Source organism: Condylostylus longicornis, unplaced genomic scaffold, assembly GCF_029603195.1.
Source record: "Condylostylus longicornis isolate FDR11 unplaced genomic scaffold, ASM2960319v2 ptg000040l, whole genome shotgun sequence".
Classification (NCBI taxonomy): domain Eukaryota; kingdom Metazoa; phylum Arthropoda; class Insecta; order Diptera; family Dolichopodidae; genus Condylostylus; species Condylostylus longicornis.
Genome location: NW_026578009.1, coordinates 8,834,622 through 8,861,145, shown reverse-complemented (window position 1 = coordinate 8,861,145; position 26,524 = coordinate 8,834,622). Strand labels below are relative to the sequence as shown.

The following is a 26,524-nucleotide window of genomic DNA, read 5'->3' as shown; positions in this document are numbered from 1 at the left end:
GATAAGACAAAATTGTTAAAAACAAATTATATAACAAAAAAAAAAATAACAACAACAAACTCTACCATTACTCATCCAAACGTTATTATTAAGGTTATTTGATGTTGAAGCACCTTGAACTGCTGCTTGACCAGTTGGTGCTGCAGCACCGCCAGAAGCACCAAACATATCTGCAAATGGATTACTTAATTGTAATAAATCATCGGATGTTTTTGTTTGTGCTGGTGCAGCTCCACCATCTCCACCAAATAAATCAACAATATTTGTATTTGCAGATGAAGCAGGTGGTGATGCCAAAAATGGATTTGTTAATTGATTTGTTGGTGAAGAAACTTTCGACTAAATTTTATTTTTTTAAAAAATATAAAAGAAAGAAGAACAAAAAAAAATTATTTTCTTTTTTATTATAAATTTATTAGAAAATTGAGGTTTATGTACATTTACTTTATATTGATTCATAGCAGCTTCTTCTTCCGCTAATGCTTGTGCCTTAATACTTTCATCAATACCATTTGCACTTGAATCAAATTTATTGGAGGCAACAGCAGTTCCAAATGAAGAGCTAGTGGAAGATAGGGCAGTTACACCACTTTTTACGTTCTTTTGGTTACTACTTTTTTTGTTTTTTTTTTTTAATAATTTAACATTTTTAATGTGTTTTATGAAGTTTTTTTTTTTGTGCATAACAATTTGAATTTTTTTATTAAAATTTAGTATTTAAAATTAATCAATTTATACAAATAATAATTTTAAATTTGAAAAATAATTAACGTTTAATTTTTAATAGCAATGAAAATTTAAATTAATATTTATTATTTAAAAATTAGAATAAAATAAAATATTAATTAAAATTATATTACGTTTACATTACGTTTTATATGAAATAATATTAAAATATTGGGAAATAATTTAAATATGAAATTGAACAAAATTTAAAATAAAATTAAAAATTTTATATTGCACACATTTTAATAACAAAAAAAATGTTTTTTGATTTTTTTTTTTTGTTTTGTTACAGCATAGTTACGAAGAGCGAATTTGTACAGTTTTTTTTTAGAACGTTTTAAATAAAATGTGTAATAGGAGCAGTAGTAATATACAGGTTTAAAGTGGAAAATAAAAAGAAATAAAAAAAATAAATAAATAAATAAAATATTTCAACATGAATAAAGACTAATTATTAGAGATAAATTTACAATATTAATTACTTTTTAATCAAAATATGCAATTAAAATAATAAAAAATCAATAATTCAAAATATAATTTTAAAAAACTTTGATATTACAATATAAAATGGAGTCATACAAACTACCATATAATAAAATTGCAAGCAAAATTAATGAAATTTCTCAAATATAACTTATAGTGAGACAAAATTAATTTACATATAATTATCAATTTAAATACGATTATATTGTTTTCACCATTTCAAGAAATTTAAATATTCTATAAAATAAATATATTATAAATTATAACATATGTATAACAAGAAAATATCTCGATAATAGAAAGTTAAAATTTAATATTTTGAAAAGTCATGCTTTAATTTGTTTTCTTCAATTTTAAGTAGAAACCTTTTTCTAATTTCATTTTCAATAACTTAACGCAACTCTCGGCAAACTTTTGTTGCTAAATATGTACTATGTGATTATGAATATGGGCCATTCGAGTTTATTACATTTCCTACTTACAATAAGAAATGACATTTTCAACTGACTTTATACATTGTTTTGTTTTGACAAAGAAATTTATATGAAATTTTATTATTATATAATATGATTGAGTTCTTAAAATTTTTTTGAAAAAAATCTTTCAACTATTGATAAACGCAATCGAATATTTTTCTTTATTTGGCAGCAGAATGATGAGCCGGATTTTAAAGTTAAAATAAGAAATTGGAAATATAATTTTATAGAAATGATTATAAAATATGAATCTATACGTGACAGAATTATGTTATATAATATTTGAGTTATTTACCTAAAATTTTAATTGTAATGTAGGAACAAAATAAATACATTTAAGGAAAATCTTTAAACGTATTCATCAATATTATTAGCAACAAAAGTTTAAAAGCTTTACATTTTTATAAAATAAACCTACTGAAATTTTAATAATCGTATTACAAATTAAAAATTAAAAAACTTGGGTAAACTAAATAAATTCAATAACGAACAAGTGCATAAAAATTTTACTAAAAAATTAAAATAATCAGAAATTTTATTTGATAAATTCAAATTAAACTGATATATCACTATTAAACTAATATTAAATGAATTTTTTCCTACATAAATGTTTATTTATTGCACGCTTTTTTAGCTTTTTTATTTGTTTTATTTCAATCGTACAATTTTATCTCTTAATACTTAATAGACGAAAACAAACCTTGCTGACTGTGTTGGTGTATTGGCTGCAGATAATTTTCTTCCTTCTAATTGAGCTAAATGCTGTTCTAATGCATCCAGTAACGAACTAGGTGCTTTCGTTAAATCTGGTATATCACCTTTATCAATACCAACATTCTAAAAAATTTTAACAATAAATATTTAAATATTTAGAAAATAAAAAGAAAATTTAAAGTCATATTATAATATGTCCGACAACATTGTATTTTTTCTGAGTTTATCCTAAATTTATAAAATTTTATTCACATGAATAAAATAAAAAATAATTTATAAAGACATCAAATATGTTTGGATTTTTGAAGAGAACCTATTTATTTTATTTTGTATTCTACTGTATACAATATTGTCGATAAAATATTCATTACTTCAATAAAATATTTTTATACATACTTCTGCAACTTTTAAAAATTCACCAACTTTATCCATACGAACTAAAAATCTTTTGTATAAATCAAGTGCATCTCTTGCTTGTTTCTTATTCATATCGAAATATTTTTCCAATAAATTTATAATTCCATCATTATAACATGCAAATAAACGTATGAGATCTCTAAATAATAGCATGAAACACATATTTATAACACCTGTGAAAATAAATAGATAGTTATATATACATATATAGTTTGAATAAATTAAAAAATCATGTGATTATAAAATAAAAGAGGTAATAAGGAAATCATGTCAAATATTTTCTTAAGCGAAAAGACTACCTCAAATCCTAAGTTTATAAAATTTCAGTTGAAATATTTTACACATCCTATGCAAAAATTACATTAATACTCATAAAAATTATATTTTATTACAATATCCAAAATGTTTTACTAAAAAAACAACACTTATAAGTTCCTGATTTCATTTTAATAACGCAATTTTATTTAAATTTTACCCAGAATCAATAAACATACTTAAAAAAAAAAACAAAATTCAGCATTTTCATTTAATAAATTTTTTTTTCATTTTTGAATTTCACTTTAAAATATTGTGATATTATAATTTATGAAAATAGAAGTTATTTGTATAAACTAATTTAAATTTGAGGTAGTCTAAAAAAACAAGCCATTTTCTAGAATTTCTGCTGAATTTATATTGAAAATAAATTAATTGTAATTGACTATACAAAACAAAAATTAATAATTAAAAATAAAAGTAAAATTAATTTCTTACACTAAATTATGAATAAATAAATAAGAAAATAAATTAAATAAGTACAAAAGTAAATTAAAAATAAGCTTAAACATTTCAATAAAATTGATTCTTGTTTTTTTTAATTAATTAGTGTGCTGTAGCTTTTTGTGTGGTTAAACAATGATTTTTGTTTATGGCTTTATTATGGAAATTATTTAAATTAAACTTATAATTGATTTCTAGTTGATTTTAAATCTTACTTCTACTGTGTAGCGTTTATTATCTCTTTGACACAGATTTTATTTTATAGATTTACATATTTTGCATTATAATTTCATGTCATAACGAAAATCTTTGAACAGAATTGAATTCAAAAATCAATCTTCTAAGAAATTATAAGACAAAGAGGCAAAGATATTTTTAGATAGGTTTTGTTTTCTTCAAAAATTGCTCTTGTATTTGTAGAACGAATGAACTATTTAAAATACTTTATTTGAAATTTATAATTTTACCAGACAAATTGAAATTATTGAAAAATTATTTTCTTAAATTGATTATTAAAAAATTATTTTCTTTTATACATTTTTGAAATATAAAAATTTTATTTCTGGTAAAAACAAGGTTTTTAAACAACGAATTATTAAAATTTTTGCAAAATTCGCACTTTTATTGCAAAATAACAAATTAACTAATTATTATAAGAAATAAAATTAGCGTAACATATTACCTCTACCCCACCTGAAACCGTCGCAAGACGGGTATTGGAGTGGAATCCGCAGTGAGAAGAAGTGTTAGCTGGCCCAAGAATACGTGGCAAAGAACAATAAAGAAAGAAATCGCCACGGCTATTATGACATGGGCAGAAGTAAAAAGAATGGCCCCTAATAGAGTTCTTTGGAGAAGCTTTGTGGAAGCCCAATACTCCCACGGAGAGTGAGTAAAGCAGGAACAAAAAAAAAAAAACTACCTCTAACATTATATGAGCAATAATATAATTTTTTCAAGAATTTTTGGAATGAAATTGTCTTTTATAAAAAAATGGTGTCTTATGATAAAATTGTGCATTTGGACACAATTCTGTTTGTGTTCGATTTTTTTAAAATTAAAAACAAAAAACAATTTTTTTTTTTTGTTCTTCATATCATACAAATAGCTTATAGTTAATATTTTAACTACTTTGTGCTAATAGGTGCACAATATCGCCTTATACATTTACATAAATTATAGCGCTAATTATAAAACATATTTTATACTAATAGTTTATGAATAAAAATCATGTCTAAAAAATATTATAGCTGTCATAGCAGATTATTACTTATTTTTAAATAAATATTTAATGTAAGCAAAATATTGGCACATATTTGAAATATAATAATATTTAGATAGATTTATGTATACATATATATATACATATATACATAAAAATTATGATAGATGTAAGTATTGTAAGTCAAAAAAAAGATTAGAAATATTTGCAAAATAAACTTGAAGAAAATTAAAATTTTTTAAATTTCAATGATTTAAATATTTGCTGCTGAAAAACGCAGTGTTGTAAAAAAGAAATTGTGAATTCTTAGAAAATTTCGAAAAAAAATGTGTTTTTCAGTGTTACATAAATTGAAAATGTGTTATATAATAATTTGTACACCTTGTACCATGTACCAAACGTAATTAACTTTTTTCTATACAATACATCAAGTTTAACTCCCGGAAAATTTTAATATTTTGAAGAAGTGAATAAGTATTTTCATGTATAACAATTGTATGCACTTTATAAAAATAAATTGGATATTTATTTAAAATTATATTTTCCTTTTTACGAATTATCAAAAAAGAAAACGAAATTTGAAAATTACTTAAATTATATTGAAAAGTTTAATTAACTACTATTCAAAGAAAATATTGTAATTTATATTATAAAAGTTTTAAGTTTTAATTTTACTGCTTCTCAATATTATAACAATAATTTTAATTTTAACATTCAAAAATATTTCAAATTACGTTTGGTATACATAAGAGTATAATATTTTTAAATTGAGAGTGAAATTGAATTCAATTTATTTATAAAATTATTTTGTTAAATATTCTAATATAATACACATATATGTATATATCTATATGTATATATTTATGTATATATACATTTATTTAAAAGTTATTAATTAATTACTTAACAAATATTCTTATATTTTATTAAAAATTATTTTACCTAATCGTTTTCTTCCAAGATATGGATGATAATATGTGTATACAAGTAATGCAATTGCAAAAGGTATTAAATATTGATGTTTTTTTAGTATAGGACATTTTGGAACGACTTTTTAATTTTCAAAATATAATTTTTTTTTTTAGTTTAATTATATTTTTACATTATAATTTTCAGTAAATATTTTAGTTTTTGTTAGTATATATTTAGAATTTTATATTCAAAAAATTAGTATGTGTATGTATGTGTACATATGTAAAAAATACACAATTTTGTTTAAATATTTGGAAAGAAAAAATTGAAAAAATATAGATAATTTAAAGAAAATAAAATATTAGTAAATATAATCAAAAATTTTAACTTAAATATTATAATATAATAATTAATGCAATTAAATTTTGAAAGCTTTTAATTTAATGAACTATTTTGTAATTGGATTAAATTTAATGGGCAACAATTGTACCATTTCGAATTTTCTTAATAAATAATCTTCTTATCTACATCATAAAACATAAAATTTGAAAACAATATTCTCACTCTGTACGTTTATCCGTACGTCTATTTACAAAAATTCTGCACGCTTGAATTTAAAAAGCTGAAAATTCATATCCACATAGATCTTCACTAGAAACCTATTTCCGTAGAAAAAAATTTTTACCTATCTCCACCCGTTTAAAAGCTATATTCCCTCAAAATTCAAAAAATGCAATTTTTTGACTATTTATTTTAATACCACAAATATTTTTTGAAATTTGCAAAAGAAGAAGTTTCTTCTACCTTGGAATATTTAAAAAAGCAAAATGGTCGTTAAAATAAAGCCTTATCTATTATTATCTATTATACAGGTTGCAGGAATTTGAAATTTTAGTATCTTTAATATAAAAGGTTTATTTCATTTAGAAAGTTTATTCAGAAAATTTTTTTCCACCTCCACCCTCTCTTAAATTATCGCCTCTAAAAATTTGCAAAATTTGAATTTGCTTCTCCATATATTTCGCAAACCTCAAGGTTTTCCAAATCCCTGTAAATGCAGAAAACTGACGGGAAATGCCATGCCAACAAAAAAATATAATTATTTTTCTTAACTAACGCAATAACCGGTCTTTGAATCCGAGCATGTCAACGCCTTTTTAAATTTTCATTTGTTTTATTTTGAAGATTGCATACATTTTTCATCCTAAAAATATGCAATCTTTGAAATATTTTTTAATGAGTGTAATTTAAATAAGATAATTGATTGTTTTAAAAAGCAATTTTTACTATTTTAAAAGCAACCTGTTAAAGGGTAAAGTGCTACTTTACAAACCATTAGTTTAACCCAACTTTACTAATAAATATTTTTGTACCGAACTATCCCTTTACTCGCCTGCAAAAAATCATTGACTAACTAAAACCATTGAATAACTATTTCCATTTTCAGAAGCTTAAAGTATACTTCAATTTAGTATTTTATATTACAAAAGAATATATAAGAAATTATATATTTTGTCTGTTTTGTCTATGTAAATTATATATTTTGTCTATAATATTTACAAAAAATCAATTACTTTTTTAAAAACTACTTTCCAGCTGTTATGACCATTATTAAAATTAAAAATGCTAAACATACCTAAATAAAATCAAACCAGACCTCTTGCATTCGAATCCTAGTTGCAAGAAGTATAAATCCTAGATGTATACGTTGGGCTAGTTTCTCCTAGTTCTTGCAAATGGAACAAATATCTACGACAGTGGTATTAAATAAAAAATTCTCTTAATAATAATATCTAAATTATTCAGTTAACTTAACTAGGATATGAATAGAAACTCTAGTAAAAAAAATTAACTAGAATATAGTTATCGTTTTCTAACTAAGTTAAGAAGTAGATTTTCAGTGACTCCAATTTAATGTATCAATTTAGTTATGACTATCCGTTTTCTAGTCGATTTTGTTTTAGAGAGAACTTATATCTTAAATATATGAATTAATGACAGGTACAATCGCTGCATTTTGTATATTTAAAGCTATTTACATTATCATAATTAAATAATTATTAAAAATCGAAATTTAATTTCTTTCTTTTAATATTTTTCAATTAAACCATAATAGATACAATAATGATGAAATTTTTACAAATAACATGGTTTTAAAACAACATTCTTCGTATATTTTAATAAGGGATTAAAATTTTACATAAAATAAAATTAAATAGCACAATTAAGAATGTTTTTAGAAATATTTGATCAATAATATATAATATAATCGAAAAATATAATTTAATGAAAATTATATTTCATAAATAAAATCTTAATTAAAAAATTGTTACAACCGAGGGGACACATGTTATGTGCTATTGAAAACTTTAAAAAAAATTAATATAGACTGTAAAATAATTTAACAAAATTGAATAAATTAAATTTATATTCAACTTACTTCAAATAATATGTAAATCATATCATTAGTTAATTTTTAAGTGTTGTTTTATATTATAAAATTTAATATTAAATTTATATTATATTATTAAATTATAATTTTCCTTATATAATTTCTTAACTAAATATTTGTATACAAGTACATAAAAATGAATTATCCTTTAAGGACAATAATAGTTCATTGTTAAATATACAATCGATTTTTGTTTTTCAATTCTTATAATAATTATGATAGTAGGCAAATAGTGGATTTTTTTACTTATTAAAGAACATTATTTTAGAACCTTTTATCTATAGCTCAAAAACTGTTAAAAAACAACTCAGAAAACTTTGTTTTATAATTTTTGCATAGGATTGAGACTATAATTTAATTTATGTATTTCTGATTGAGATTATAATTTAATTCTGTAATAATAAATTTACTCCAAAAACTTATACCTAAATTATTTGTAACAGTTTTTTTTTTGGTTAAAAAAAATATATTGAAAACTTGCAAAAAAAAATGGTACTTATTAACTATAATAAAATTTTTTTTTAAATTTACCATTCACTAAATCATTTGCTTGACAATCAAATTCTAATAATGCATCCAATTGTCCTTGTAAAACTGGTAATGTTTTCAATAATTTATCAGCATTCATTGTTCGGAGGGATCCTTCTTCTTTTCTAAAATTATTATTTAATTAATAAGTAATAAATCACTAATAAATCTAATAAATTAAGCAATTTTATAATAAAAAAAAATGTAATTTTTTTATTTGTAAAACTTACCCTCGTTTTACTTTACAAAAATCAAAAGCAACTGTACGGTATGATAGGGCTTTTTCATTTAAATATTTTGCATATCGTCTAATAAACGGTGACATATCATAACCTAAAATATTAAAAACAAATTAATAAATAATAAAAACGATATATATTAATTTGCACCTATATAAATTACATTAAATTTTTAAAATTAAGAAAAAAACCAAATTAAAAAAATATTTTTAAAAAAATGATATTATCAAGACAAAGTATCTGATTATAACAAACATAATGTTTAAGTGTTAATATGATCAGACATAAATGTATAAACTTGAAAAATTTGTTCATATTAGTCTTATTTATGTACATTAAACAATATTTGTAAAATTTTACAATATATTACTTTATTGCTGCAAGTTAGTTCAATTTGTTACTAAATTTAAATTGTTATAAAAAAGTTACGAAATAAATGACTTGAACAGTCCAAATAAGTGACTGAAAAATTCATACTTTTTGTATAATATTCAATGTTTATAAGAAGTACTTTTATTGAAGAAATAATTTATTATTTGTTCTTAAAATTTTGACGAAATATTTATCAAAGCATAAAGTAATACGTGTCGAATATCGAAAAACAATTGAATGACTTACAGTCAAAAGTTTGACAACAGAATATATTTTTCATAATTTTATATAGAAATAGAGTTAAATAGAGTCTGTGTTATACTATAAATATTTATATAATAGCCCCGGGTCGTCCGACTTCAGTCGTTATAAAATGTGAAAATGAAATTCGGTGAAAAAAAAAATCTATTAAAATTTCGTTTTAACAAAAACCCAAAAACAGAATGAGATTTTCTTTAATTTTATGAAAAATCAAATTTAATAAAGTCAAAATTTTCCATTTGATCCTCTTTTTCTATATTTCTTTTTCTCATTTTTATTTACTTTATTGAGCAGAATTACGTCAAACACAGTATATGCAAACGCTTTCAAATTGCATAGGTATATTCTATTTTGTTTATTAATAAAAATCATATGGCAATTTCCGAACATGAAATTTAAACTCGAATGGATAGCAATTTCAGTATAGATATGAATTCGGTCAAAAAACAGAACATGGGTAATTAAATTTTTCTAATTTTTAAGTACTTGTAAAATATTTTTAATTATTTCACTAATTGAGCAAAAAATTGGAACGAAAATTAGTGTTTTAAATTAAATATATTTTTTAGATCAATTAAAAATAATTTATTTTACTTTTAAATAATATGTATGTATGTTAAAAAAATTAAATATTAAAATGAATATTAAACTAATATTAAATTAATATTAAAAATTAACTTATTATTATATGAGAAAAAAATTACTTGTTATAAAAATTAAAAAATAAACCAACAAAATAAATAAATTCAAAGCATTTAATATTAAAAATTTTATTTATACAAATACATATATTATACATACATAAATACAAATGCATATTACTTACCTAATCTTGCATTTGGGACACCTAAGTATTTATTTTTTTATTTTATTTTTATACAAGTTGTTAATAGTTGTTAATTATTATATTTTTAAATAAGAATATATATGTGAATATAAATACATATACATAATAATATATGATATTTATAATAATTTATAAACACAAACCATTAGAAGAAGAGAAATAGAAAGAAAAAAAAAAGAGAAAAAAGCATTTTGTTAGTTTTTCATTTTATATTTAATTAAAGTTAATAAACGAAAAAAAAATACTCACTTCTGACACCAAAACTCTATCATTATTTGTACAATTTTGTATCTATATGAAAAAAATCCGGAAAAATTACGAAAATCAAAAAAAAATTCACAAAAAAACAGAAAAGATCGAAAATTTTTTAACGGTTTTCATAACTCTCTTTTTCTTAAAAGACTTATGTATGTACATATGTATATGAAGTTATACAAATTGTGTCAGAAATGATATTTTGTATTATGTAATCTTAAATCTAAAGCGCATATGTATTTTAATAAATATACTTATATTTGATACACGTATGTAGTTTTTTTAAGCAAGAAGAATTCGATTTTGATGTGTTCGTGTTATGATGTGAAAAATGTTCAATTTTCAAAACTTCATTGTGGCAAAGCACATAATAAAGTTTTATTTGAAATGTTGGCATCACTACTGTTATTCCAACCAACAATTCAAAATCAAAAATTTAAAATATAATTAACAATTTGCATCAGGCGAATATGCGTTATGTATTTTGATGTAACATATTTTTCTTGTAAGGGGAGATATATTGGAGTCGGCCTCGCACGGTGATTAAAATAGAAAATTATTTATAAATTTTGTAAAACAACGCATTTTTCGAATATAAATTGAAATATTAGGGCAACTGATATTGGAAATTTTCAAATTACTAAAATATTATTTATAAAAACCAAAATTAGTTCTTAATAATTGGCCCTTATAAAACATTAACATGTTACACAATGCCTTATAAGTTTGATCAAATGATAAATACACCAAATTTTTTTTATTTTGTAAAATCTTTACACATTTTTCGTATTTTATAATAATTTTATAGACAATATGTTACAAACTAATTTATTTGAAAATCTGTAATAAATCCTAATCAAAACCATACAAAGTGTAAATACTCATTTGATAAATTATCAAAGCACTGGAAGAGATGAAACTATATTTAAAAAATGTTAAAATGTATATGTTTCTAATACCTCGATATTTACAAATACAAGAGATAGTGGTGAGAATTATATATTATACAATTATAGATATTATGTAATAAAATTATTACATTAATGTATGATTTTTTTTTTATAATTTTCATATGTGTATTTATACTTAATTGTTTTAATAATACACATAGGTATAAATGGGATATGTAATGTCACATTAGTTAATTGTCATGTTAATTTTGGAAAAAAAAAAGCAAGAATACATGGAAATTTCTAATACAATATATATACAAGACGATAACATTATTTTCAGTGCAATATATGGTATTGGTTCTATTGCATTTTATGAGACATTGGTGTGCAATAAAATTTATATTCAAAAAAAAAAAAAAAGTGAGTGCTTGCATCTCATTTTATAAATAATTAACATACCTTGTAGCCCTCCTTTATCGACAAAATTACTTAAATTAAATGATGAATTGCTAGATGCTAGGTACTGTATAAATCTCTAAAATATATAATAAAAATAATGGAAAATCAATTAGTTACATATCTAATTTGATATTTTTATTTAATTAAATTTTATTTATATATTTTCAAAAAAAAATTATTAATTGTCTGCAAATTTGAAATATGACCTGTAAATACGACTTGTATACTCGCGAAACAAATTTTTATAACACATAGTTAATAACTATGAATGAATGACAGAAATGATTTGTGAAAATTTTTTCTTGGCATATTTTTAGGATCATAAAAGGAAAGAGTAAAGACAATTAAGAGACAAGGGGAAAGGCAAAAAGAATGAAATAGAAAATCAGTTAAAATTATAAATTATATTGTTGAGTTATATGACAAAATTCCACGATTTAATCTCAACCTGGTCAGAAACAAATTAATCGTATAAACACTATTTGACATCAGTCAATTTTTGTGTGGCGGCAAATAATTCAAATTACTCTATATCTCATCAGATTTTCTGTCACATTTTTTAAAAGTAAAATGACAGCAATTAATTTTTTGTGAGAGTTATGAACAGCGATCAGCAGATTTTTATTTTAGTCATTATTTTCTTAGCAAATTTTTAAAATCTGGCATTAAGTTTGAGATAATTTCCGTGTGATGAGTAAACAAAAAGCAGGCTTTAATCTAACATTTTGTCGTATATTTAAAAAGTATCTGAGGAAGAATATTTGCTTTTTATTTTAAAGAAAATTTCCGTCATTCATTATAGCTTATAAAATATTTTAATTTTATACTGAATTTTGAAATATTAAAATGTAAAATTAAACGTCTGTTCTAACAAAACTTCTTCAATGTAAATTACAATGTTTAAAGATTCATTTGATTTTATATAAAAATATCTTTAAATCTTGAATTTCTACTTAACTTGCAACTTCCATTAAATCATACTTATTAAAAAAGCAACATTTCCATATAAATATATACATACATATATATATCTATATATATATAAGTATGCACTTTTATGTAAATATTATACATACTCGCTGCAAATACACTACAAAAGAACTCGTTTATCACCATTTTTTTAAGTACTTTTGTTCTTTTAATCGCTTAGAATTATAAATTGTATGTTAAGAATCTTATTTTAAATAGGTTAAAACTGTATATAGGCAAGTTAAAAGAATCCATCAGTTTTTTAAATCAAATTTTTATTAATGGAAAATAAAAAGTTGGTGTTCCGGTGTAAAATGGAGAAATATAAAAATAAACCTATGAATGATTTACACAATTATGAATATTGAAATGTATCAAAATCCGATAACCTTATTTTTGATCAATTTTAATATTTAATAATTAATTGCAATGTATTTTTCATAATTTAAATAGAATGTAGTAAAAGCGGTTTTAAATAATTTTAATTGAAAACTTTAATTTATAGAAAATTATTTTAGTTATATTGTTACCTCTTTGAATTTTGACTCAAAATTTATTAAAGTATTCGTTTCCGAAAGGAGATTTTACTTATGTGTATCTGGATTTACTAATTTGTGCCTAAAATAAGTGCAAATTTCAACACCAGAATTGGCGTTGGGCACGTTTTCATATCTTCGTATTATATTTATATACTTAGTAAATTTCATCTCATATTATGATCCCATTCAACCGCATAGTTTTACAACCCTTGCATCTAAATATGTTTGTATATAAAAAACATAAAAAGTTCCTTAATGCTCGAATATTGCTTCCATGAATATTAATATAATATTTTGCATAAAAGTCAGGTCATATAAGGTAACATCAAGAAAGGAGAATCATGTTTAAAGGATATTTTTCAATATTAGTTACTCTGTTGCATTTTATTTAGCATATACCCAAGAGGGTAATACCCTAATCCTATATGTGAATGAGACAAACTAAGCTATAATTATACATTTTAAGTACATACACATAACATACATACGTATATAGATATATATGCATATATTAATATAAAATATTTCTCTTTACCTAATGTAAAGAATAAAAAAAACCTAAAGGATAATAAACAAAAAAAAAAGTAGGAAAACTTTGCCCTACCTTTTTAATCACAATTAAAAAATGAACGTTTTTCATTTTTTTTTTTATTTTATTTTTACTTTAATAGTTTAAGTTACACAGAAAATAGCTACGGGCATTTGAATTTTCATTTAAAATTTTTCTTTTAACTCATTTTTTTTTGTTCCTTTATAAATGAAAGCAGAAAATTAGTTTTCTTAAAATGGCATGGACTGGGATAAAGTTAAAGTAAGTAAAACAATGGGAAGAAATCAGATAATTACCAGGTTTTTAACTTTTATGAACAATTGTTAATATAAGTATAACACAAATACAAAGTTTTAAAAATTAATAAAATATATTTTAATTTTTCACTTTGAAGCAAATTTTATTGAGCAACAGACCAGCAACTTTAATTCAACTTTAAATATTAAAGAAAACTTGCAAGGATCTTTAATGACGCGCGTGAATTTGCATGTGTAAGAATAAAATTGTCAGAAAGTTTAGAGTCAAATAAAAAACTAACTTTAGTTATGCTACAATCTCTATATATTAGTGGATGGAGGAAGATTCTGTAAAGGATAAAAAATTATATACTTTAACTTAGTGAATTGTAAGTGGGCAAAAATTTCGCTAGGGTCAACGGATTTTAGAAAATTTTATGAAATGTTTAATTGTTTTTTAGCTCTAGCATTCGTACCAGAAAAATAGGACCATCAGATAGAAAATTTTTGAAAACTTTTATTGTCCAAAACTAGAGTTGTAAATAATTTCGAATTTTATGTACTTACAAAGTGCAAAGTCACACAATATTCCAAAAATTAATGATTTTTACCTTTTTGACAGATTTTTCAAAAGTTTGAAAAAATGTTTCTATTGATTTTACTGTATTCTAACCGTCCATGTTAATAAAATTTTCAAACCGCTCAAGATAGAAAACTAGAATTATTAAAACTTACAAAAATAAATTAGAATTAATTTTCTATTTAAATTTTTTTATCATCTTATTTCCTTTCGCCTGGAAATTATAACTATTCAAGGTAATCAAAATGCAAACAATTATACCCAAACCAAAAGTAATTTGCAAATTCTGTAAACGTAAAAAGGACGGGAATTACTTATTACTAAAATACTTAAAAAAACCTCATAAACAGAATAACTCGCTGATTGAAGTCAAATTACCCCTTATTTTAAATCAGTTTTTTACTATTTTTTTCTTTTACGCTACTTTAATAAGTCTCAAATTTTAATAGTTCGTAAACATTGACAAATATTTAATGTTCTAGCAAAACTCAATTTCTTTTCACCCCCACCAAAATTTGTACCTATATAGAGTGACACTTTCATACTTTGCAGAATTTAATTTTTTAGTACCATACTTTTTAGGCAATTAAATATCCTACATTAAGATTTCTCTTATACTCAAATATTATACGTTTATATTTCAGCTAATTTAATTAGTACAACAATTCAGCCTTTATGCTAACTATTTATCAAAGACTTCTCTCAAATTTATACGGTACAAAGAGAATTATTTGTTCAACAGTGATAAATAATTACAAAGCTCTATATACTTGAATTGTTAAAAGTAAATGTGCAATTCCAAAAAACTTTTTGATTTATCCCATTTTTTTTTACCATAATATAAAATATAAAACTATATGTATGTGTATTTGGGGATATACTTTAATATGTATTTTTTTTTACTTTAAAATTACCTCATTTCCATATGCTAATAGATGATGCGTTGTTAATAGCGCTTTATATACCACTATCCAATTTGTATTTTGTGAACGTTCAATAAGTAAATTAGCCAAGTGTGGAATGGATACATTTGGTTCATTTGTACAATGGACTAAATCTGAAATAGAATAAAAGGGAAAGTCATTAATATATATTTATCTATATTTATATTTATAATCATAATTTTATATAAATAAATCACAACTAATAAATGTACTAAGAGTTTGACAAGAATTTTCTTTCTAGATTCTCTAAGAAAATTGTAATATAAAAATTATATTTGTATAAATTAATGAACATATAGGCATTATTATGTAAATATATTTTCATTATTAATTATTATTATAACTATTTGTAAATATCACGTAACCTATATGTATTTGCGTGTAGAAATTAAAATTTAACGTAATATCATTAACCAAAACGGAATAAATATTGCTTTTAGTGTTATAAACTAAATCAATGAACTGTGACCATATATATAAATAAATTTTATATTGTATTCGCCCTGAATTTTTAATTAATTGGCGTTTTTCTTAGATGTACTTTGAAAAAAAAAAAGAAACACATTATTCTTTGAACTTGTAATCGGAAATTCCGATCAAGTGTTACATTTTTTCCAGAGTTTAAAATTAAAGATGATTGCAATTTACTGCTACATTATAATTGTAAAATAATACTTCATTTTCTTAAAGGACAACAAAACTGTGTTAAATTCTAACATTATAGAAATTAGAATATCCGAATATACTCTTTTATCTATGAGTTTTACAAAAATCACATATTTTTTCCCCTTTTTAGATTAAACACACATAATTACAAATGAAAATATTTTATGTTTAAATTTATTAGAGCGTTTCAATATAAATGAAGCTGCCTCCATTCTTATTCATACTTCCTTTAATTATAGAATTTACAGAATTTACCTTTGGGTATGTACACTCAAAAAAAATTCACTATTTTTTTAATAAATCGATTATTAAAAAGTTTATTAAAAACCTTAACAATCATTTTTATTAAAATAATATTATTTATTATGAAAGTAATGTCATTTATTATTGTTGGAACTGTAAAAGATTATCTTTTTTATAATCGCCCATTCAAACTTATTTTAAACAACAAAACTTTTAAAATAATCACGAAAGTTTTTGAAAAAATAAACGTTATTATTAAAACTATGTAAAAAATTATCAAATGTACAACCTTCTCTGAAATAGTCTCTGAAAATATTACTTTTAAAATAATAACAAAAATTGTTAAAATTTGTTATTAAAAAAAAGATATTTATTATTATTTTAATCACAAAAATTGTTATTTCGATCGCAAGTCATAGAATTAATAATAAGAATCATCAGTATAACGTTACTTCTTGTTAAAATTAGAATCGATTTTTAAAATATTAGTCAATTTGTTCGTTTAATAATTTTTGCAATAAAATTTTCGAAATTTTTGAGAGTGAGAGAATAATGTAAATTATTAACAAGAGATCTTTTGAGTTTTTTGCGCAATGTAAGTTTCAAGTCATTAATATAATAGCATTGCTTATTATTCGAATAAGAAGTTTATTATTTTTGTTGAAATATCATTATACGTTAATGTTATTACTTACCAAATTTTCAAATATTTTGGGAGTGGAGACAGTTGTCTACTTCCTTATAACGGGATTTTTTGAGAGATATAAATTTCAAGTTGTTTAAGTAATAACTTTGCTTATTATTTCAATAACAAATTTATTATTTTTGACGAAATGTTATAATTTTAATAAAAACATTTATCAAAATAAAAATAAAAAGAAAGAGTTTTGCAAATTTCTCATTTAATATTTTAGTAGTCATCTAGAAGCAAAACAAACAACATATTCTGTATTGTTGCAGTAACAATTGTGAAACTTTAAATAAAATTCAGTTCTAATTGTCAAAAAAAAAATTAGTGAGAATTTTAAAGTATTTATAACTTAAAATAAGGAATAAAAAAATAAAATAAGTTATAAAATAGAATAAAATAAGGAAAATGTAAAATTAAGGAAATTTTTCAAGGTAAGTTAATAAACGAAAATTTTCGTAAAGATTAAATTAAATTTTATTATTTTTTTTCTTGTTGAATATGTGTATGTATACCTAGAAGCAAACATAGATGTGCAAACGTTTTTACACTTGCAGCCACACCATATTTTTTTTAATTTAAGATATAGAAGTACTAACAATTAGGAGCTCAAGTGCTTTTAGAAGAACACATTTTGCTTTGGCAAAAAATTGAAAGTAAGTTTAAACTATTTTTTCTATCAAAGAGAAAAAATAATTGGGAAAGTTAATTGTTATTGTACTCGTAATACTTAAATTTAAATTTCAGATTATTCAATTCAACATTTTAATTCAAGGGCTATTGATATATGCTTCAAATTATTTCATGTTTTTCATCTTAAATATACTCAGCCAGCATCATCATTCTGGACTTTTCTTCAAGAGTTTGTTTTAAGAATTAAAAGAAAATAACGGATACCCAACAATAAAAAATTTAATATAATAATCAATTTATTAATTAATTTAGATGTAAAAAATAACTTTTACAGAGCTTAATATTTTTGTATGTAATGAATAATATGAAATATGAAATAGTGTCATGAATTAGTTCATCAAAATGATGAAAAATAAAATTTGGTTAAATTCAGTTTCAAAGTATAAGTATAATGTTTTATTTTCCAAATTAGAAAGTTATTGTAAAATTATTTATTTAATAAGAGAAATTGTTACTGTAAAGATAGTAATTCGATGGTTATATTAACGATACTTATTACTTTCAAACTGAATTGTTGTTGATCCTGGTAATTAAAAAAAATGTTAATTTTTTTTATGATAAAAAAGATTTTACCAAGATAATAATTTGAATGTGGTAATAAAATTATTATCTCTTGATAAAAAATTTTTTAGCATAGAAAAAATTTGTTAATTTTTTTGTTCACTAGGAACAACAGCAATTCAATTTCATAATAATAAATATTGTTAATATAATCAACGAATTATTAAATTAACACAATTCCTTTTATTAAATCAATAGTTTTTACTATTAATATCACCCTAACTTGCAATTAATTTAATAGAGAGTATCGTTAAATTAACAATTGCTACTTTTAAACAAAAAATCTTTTTTTATTAAATTGACATTTTGGCCAATTAATTTAATAAATTTCTTTATTAAAATTAGTAATCTTATTATTAAATCCATAGTAGATGCTATTAAATCAACAGCAATAAATTTTTAATAAAATATTATTTATTATTAAATCAATAGTCTTAAAAAATTAAAATAAAGTTTTTATGCATTAAACTAATAATCATTGCAATTAATTTACAACAACAACACTTAAATTAAGTTCTCTCTCATTTTTCATTCTCTCTCTTCTAAAGTGTTATTATTTTAATAATTCGTTATTAATTTGATAGTTATTCATTATTGGATGTATTTTAATGACATTTTTATTAATTTGATATCAATTTTATTAAAATAATAGTGAAAATTTTTTCAGTGACTAAATATTTATTTTTATTAAAAATGTTATACTAACCGCATACATTATAAAAAAAAAAAGATTTATTCATATTAACTTTCTCTTGTTATTCTCTAAATTCTAAAATAATAAAACATAATATATTTTTACCACAATATAACAGTAATTAAAACAAATTTATGCGAACGTGCTAAAAATATATCAAAAATAATAATATAACAGGTGTATAACACATATTCATCATAATGAATCAACATTATCCTTTATTATACCGTTTAACAAAAATTCTGTTATTCTTTCATCTCTCAATAAGGCTTTTCGCATTTAAAAGTAAAGTAGTGTTGCTGAAAACTTTTCTTTTCAGATTTTTTTCAATTTGTATTTTATTATAATTTTTATGAAAATCACATTTAATTTTGCTTTCATTTCATCATTTTAATATTCAAGAGAATTTTCCCTCCAGATTCTTGTTTTTTCTTATTTGTTTTTCTTTTACTCATACACTTGGTGTTAAAGGTAGATAAAAGTAAATTAATTCGGGGTTCTTTATTTTCGCCTACATACATATACAATATATAGAGATTTAAAATAATTTTAAATATGAGATTTGGTATACTTACGCGTTAGCATTTAACTAAAATAAAAGGTATAATAACTTGGTCTTGTGTAGCTACTGTTCTACATTCAATTCAAAAATTAATGAGACTTGGCAATATAAAAGACATTAAACTTTTTTTGAATCCATATTAAATATTAATATGGATTCTGAAGGATATTAAAGATTATAAACGCAATATTGCAAAGACAATGTGATAGATGTATATGTACATATGCAAAATACATATATTAATTTTTGCAATAAAATTTTATAAAAGCAAATAAGTTCATAAGATTAAAGTGCGTTACTCACAACAAATGCAATTCATAAACATTGCTGAGCTACCAGCAACATATATAAAATTGCTGGTATCTCAGCAACGTTTATGAACAAATTAGTTTAGCACTATTTTTATATATAAACATAAATATAGCATAGATGTATAGCACATCGTGAAAGAACTATTCTTATTAGTTAAGAAAAGGAATTGTGCAATTGAAAACACCCTGTAGACGTTATTACAAACTTCAAGAAAGCTGGTTAAATTCCATAGGTTATTTTCTTTTTCATTGTAGAATCTTCTTAAAAATGTAAATTTGGTTCTAGGTAATGGTCCACCTTTCTGATATCTGCTTTTCTTTTAAATTATTACCGACTGCATTGTGTATACAGTAAAATAGGTTATGTGATGGCAACAAATTTTGCATATTGATTTGTTGGTAGGGAAATGTAAATAAACTATTTTTAATAACCTGTCGGTCTGTCAGTCTGTGAATTTGGTGAAATTTGGTTATATGTAAGTTTATTTCGACTATGGAACGGATTGATCAATTTTTGGGATGTATCAAGCCTTGGCAACTGAACTTTTCTGCGGACCTGTTTTACATTTTTGATAATTTTGAAAATTTTGAAGAAAGTATTCAACAGATTTACTTGAAATTTCATAAATAAGTTTCATTCCACCGTATCACGCGAAACATCCTAAATTTTGAAAGAAATTGGACGTCAGTAACTGAACGTTTACTAAGGGCCAAATATACATTTTTGCGTAAATAAAGAAAAATAATCAATTCGAGGTATTAATCACAATGAATCTATAAATTTTTGGAAAGATAAGGGCTCGGAAACTTATCAGGGGATCGATTTTACATTTTTTACCATATCTACGGAACGAATTGATGGAATTTCTTGAAATTTAATATATGCACTTTAGTTGTTATAAGAAGTTACTAGCGAAATTTTCGTATGATTTGAACAGCACAAAATAAAACTCTCCTAAGAGCCAAAATCACAATTTTTTTAGGTATGTTAACTAAAAGCTTATTAGTGTCCTTAAAATTGTAAAGAAGTGTTTAAAACGCATTTTCATAATCTTCTGGAATACTTCTGGTTATGTGCTGACCACAACAGATTTTTTTTAGTTGGTGTTGTTTAGTTTTAGTTGATTTTAGAATTCACGCGCTTACATAATATATTTATTAAGTTTATTGTTAAGTTAGAAATGGTTGAAAAATTAAATTTGATATATAACAAGTTTCTGATTACTGACACCTAATTTACTACAAAAGGGTTGGATGGCAGTACATTATCAGACATTCTCATACTCTGTTTGCCGCCTCTATTGAAATGATGCGATAATATTGAAAAATATTTGTTTTTCTAATAAGGAAATTTTCGAAATTGATTTTATTCTGAAAATTACAAAATTTTTAAATAACAACCCAGTGATGCAATTAACAGCATGTGGTTCATAGTAAACATTGCTGAGGTATAGTGTGTAAGTTTTTATTAAAATCAGTTCAAGCGTAATTAAAATGTACAAATGCAAATATAGACAAACTCTATACATCTTCCACAGTATATTTTACTTACGCTTCTGTATTACAATGTATAAATAGAGAAATGAATTTCTAATGAAAAGTCGACATGTAAAGTTTGCTATGGTCACAACACCACAATAATTGAATGCAATCGATAAAAAAAACTATACATATTATGTACAGAGTTCAAATAAGGCTAAAAATAAATTTGACCAATTATTTATTTATAAGTATGCACAGTTACATACATAAACTGAAACGTTTCAATTTCAGCTGTTGGCCATCTCTTGAGAATAATTTATATAAAAAAATATTATACACAATTCCTTTTCATTTCATTATCGTAATAAGAATATTATTATGTTATTTCATAAAATACCAAGTATGTATCCAAGTATACATACTATATTTTTGCGCATAACTATATTTACAAAAAATAATACGTTTGTACATATATGTATGAAAAATGATGTCATCAATTTTTACTCTTAATATATATACATGTAGTAATGTAGTCATTTTGATTTCCGTTTATTTGTAAAATGAGGTTTAAAATTTTACTACAAATTCCTACATTCAATTAAATATTTACAGATCAAACAATATTTGATTTTATGTGTGTTTTTAAGCCTAAATAGGTTAAGCAAATTCGTGTTATTTAAGGTTTATATTAAATTATTTTGCACATAATATTATAAATTATACGAGTATAACTTATGTATGTAACTACCTGCTTCAAATAAAAATTTTTTATATTGTCATAAAATTCGGACACATATTAATTACTTATGTATGTATATAACTGTAAAATCTAATATTTATTGAATTTAAATGCAAAATAAAAAAATAGTTAAGTTGCAACATTATATTAGCATAATAAGTACCATATAATTGACAATGTCAGTCAACACAATCAAGTATTTCTAAAAAGACAGTTAGTTACCAAGGTGAATTGATAATCACATTTTTTAAAATACACAAATACACTGCGTTTCAAAATTGTTTAGATTTAGATTAATTGTCATACAAGTAAGTATAGTAATGCTCAGATTTTACTAATGCAATCGTTCCTTTGTTTCTCGTCATTTTTTAACAACCTAGAAAGATATTTAACAAATAAGAAGAAATTTGTGTTTATAACTAAACAGGTTTATAAGAAAAACCGGAAGTAACGGTAATCTGTATATGAAAAATTTCCAAATATTATGTCTGAATAGTATATTGAATTTAAATTGTAGGAACCAGACATATGAAAACTGTAATTTAAAAAAATATTTGATAATGTAATAAAAAAAAACTTCAACAAGGATATTTTTATAAAATATTGTACACAACTAGCATTAAAATTCGTAAATCATAAATTTTATACACTTATACACACATACCATGCATTTGTACATATTTTTTTGCTTATTTTCATTAGTTACAATATTTGGCATTATTCTGTTCAAAATATTTAAAAAAAAAACCAAAAAATATCCTCAATTAAATAAGGAATTATTTAATTAAACTATAAAAATCTTTCAAGCTTATCAAGTTTTTTTAGCTTTTTTTTTATGTAATACGTAAATGAGTTTTGAAAAGAAACCAAAATCAAAAATTAAATTACCACAAAATAACCTTGGACTCTTTTCTCTTACATTTTTGCTACTTACTTTTTTCCTACTATTTAATATTAAATAATTTCTCTATACATATAATATCTGTATGCATAAGAATGGCTAAACTATTTTTCTTACAAATTTTTAGGTATGTATGAAATATAAATAAATTTTTATTTTACAACAAATTCATTGGTGTAAAACGAATATATCAGGGACGACTCTGACTTCGATTTAGACTCATAATTTAGACAAGTACAATATAAAAAATATGTTTTATAGCAGGGAATAGCAAGCAATGAAATTTATAATATATATTTAAATGCATTTAAATAATGTACAAATTTAAAAACTACCAAACATTGTAGAAAATTTAATAATTTATATATAGCTATACAATAATACCATTTAGTTAGTCGAATATTTTAGAAATTTCTAAAAATTCTAAAATTAAGGCAATAAAAACTCTGCGATAAATCAAAAAGGGAGTTCGTGTAATAAAACTTTAAACCTCAGTACTAAATTGAGTAATAATTCAATTAACTCCTCATAATTGTCCATATTGGATTTCTTCATTGAATTAAAAAATTACTCAGACATCACCTCTGAACTAGACATGGAAACTATGTGAACACGAACTTTTTTTAAGAAAAAGAGATGGTAAGAAAAAAAAAAGACTAAAAACAAAAAATCAATATAGGTACTATACCTTATAAAAAACGATAAAGCGCACCTTCTATACATCATACTTAGTGTACATACTTACACATGTGCATGTGTTTTTCCCATAGTCTGTATATTACAACATAACCTAAATATTAGATTTCCTATATAAGCAGATATAATACATAACGTTTTTTATATACATATTATGTATGTTAAGTACATACTAGTATTACATGTAAATAAGTAAGTAACAATAGGTAATTAATTTATAAAAGCAAAGGAAAGAGAAAAATTACAAAAGCAACAAAAAGGCACAACAATAACATTTCGGTTTTTATTGTCTTGTCGCTTAAGATTTCAAACATTTCAATTTATTTACGTGAAATTTTGTTTTATTTTAAATTGAACCCAAATTTACGAAATTTAACGGAAAATTTTTCATATCGAAAATTCGAACAAAATGTTAAACTTTATAAGTTAAAAATTTTCCAGGAGGAACTGAGTGAATAAATAATATTTTAAAATAAATTTGATTTGAATAATTTCAAAAATCTTTTGAAACAATCACTTGATTTTTCCATATTTAATATCCAACAACACCAGCGAATTAAACCGCCCTCAAAGTTTAAAATTTTATTTATACTTATTGCCTACAATACCAAATAAAATTTAAAATTTCAGATTTTTTGATAAAAAAAGGCGGAAATTACTCTATTTGCGTTTTTATAGTAAAATCATAATATTATATAAGAAATGGAGAAATTAATATGTTAAAAAAATATTTAATATACTTACATAATCTATATATATACATTTTACAAATATATGTAAAAGGTATGTTTATTATTTATAGTTATAAACTTTAAATAAATTTTGTTTTTAATTATTGTTAAATGAATGAAAAAATAGAGTCATAGCACTCCAAATGAATGAAATTATAATAAATTTTGAGTTTCACTATTTTGAATGAAAAAGAAGTTTTAAGTATACAGGAAAATCCGAAAATAAAACATCACCAATAAAATGAAAATTCAAATAAACACCAAACTAAAATTACAATTTAATTAACATATTCAAACACGAAAACAAACATTGTTTTTAAATATTGTTAGTTGTGTAGCAACACAAATTTCCAAATAAGTTTATTATATTTTGCATTCGAATGATGCTTCATTATATAAAACTTATACGCTCGCACACGATAAAATTTGTACGTTTCTAATTTATGGTACAAAAACAATGCCATATCATGCTTTAACCAAAATAATAAACTAACATATACATAATATACATATTCACAAATAATATAAAATGTAACTGGAACTGATTTACTAAAGGATGAAGAATATACGTACATTCGTAATATCTTAATTGCCAGAGTTGATTTCGAAATCAAGGCTAAAATTCAAACAATTCTTAACTATTTACAAACCGGAGTCCTAAAATCAATAAGTCGGAGGGCTGTTTGTAGTTTAAAATAATCTGGTTTGAAAACCTTAGCTAGAATACACATATAGAATGATATTATAAAAATCAACGTTTACTAACAATCAAGAGAAGAGTGAGTGATCGAAACAAATCTATATAAGAATGGAATTAATGGGACATTCGTTAGAATATTTCATGATATTCGATTAATTAATTTTCTTGTGTAATTAATTTTTTTATATAATTATTCTCAAAACTACTTGAAATCCAGAATTTTATTTCCTTTTGAACCTTTTATGTATATATTTATATAAATATTACTAAAGCTATTTGAAACTATAATAAAGTTGGGTCAAACTAATGGTTTTTAATGTAACACTTTTACCTTCAGGAATTGAAAATTCTGCTTTTAAAAACAATCTAGGTATATAATATATCTACTAGATCTATATACACTTTTAAAATTACCTTCATTCATAAACGAAACTATTTCCAGGATTGCATACATTTGGGATGAACGATTTATGCAGTCTTTGAACTAAAGCAACAATAAATTTAAAAAAGTGCTAACATAATGCTCGATTTTAAGGCTTAATTGAGTGAGTTAAGAAAAAAATTTTATATTTTTTGATGACACGGAATTTGCCGTTAGCTTTTTAATTTAATTGAAATTTATAATTTTTAGAGAGGGGAAGGTAGAAGTTTTGTAAACATGTCCACGAACGGACGGACGGACAAAGTGAAACTAATAAGTACTTTTTTTCAAAACTTTTTTGGAAAAGTACTAAAAACTAATTGCACATTTTGATTTTTTCAAATAATAATAAAAAGTTACCTACATATAAGAAATCAAGATGTGAAATTAATATGATGATCAAAAATTTTCTAATTTTATAGTATCAAACATACTGTAGACAATTACTCGTATTATTCTTTATACTTACATTGTCTAATTGTAATGCTGGCAACCCTCATTGAATCCGCAAGATCATTTCAAATTAATCATTTAGCTTTTTTGACATTTAAAAACAAAAAAAGTATCAAAAAATTGTTCACCACAAAAAAAATTTCATCAAAA

The 26,524-nt window shown here is 22.5% G+C and overlaps 1 protein-coding gene across 31 annotated transcripts in view; it reads right to left on the bottom strand.

Annotated features, from left to right (window-relative positions):
* The window catches only part of LOC129609892 (phosphatidylinositol-binding clathrin assembly protein LAP), an 86,493-nt gene that overhangs the window by 21,247 nt on the left and 38,722 nt on the right, over window positions 1–26,524 (bottom strand). For 13 of the 31 annotated variants that reach the window (XM_055522108.1, XM_055522119.1, XM_055522102.1 and 10 more), the window contains 9 exons: window positions 15,804–15,946; window positions 12,016–12,091; window positions 10,388–10,408; window positions 8,920–9,022; window positions 8,693–8,814; window positions 2,796–2,989; window positions 2,386–2,522; window positions 439–613; window positions 66–339 (listed from right to left, as the gene is read on the bottom strand). In XM_055522108.1, coding sequence (XP_055378083.1) covers window positions 66–339; window positions 439–613; window positions 2,386–2,522; window positions 2,796–2,989; window positions 8,693–8,814; window positions 8,920–9,022; window positions 10,388–10,408; window positions 12,016–12,091; window positions 15,804–15,946 — 1,245 coding nt within the window. Of the gene's footprint in view, window positions 1–65; window positions 340–438; window positions 614–2,385; window positions 2,523–2,795; window positions 2,990–8,692; window positions 8,815–8,919; window positions 9,023–10,387; window positions 10,409–10,657; window positions 10,700–12,015; window positions 12,092–15,803; window positions 15,947–26,524 lie in introns of those variants that run through there. The other 18 variants (XM_055522110.1, XM_055522132.1, XM_055522131.1 and 15 more) reach the window with 10 other exon arrangements.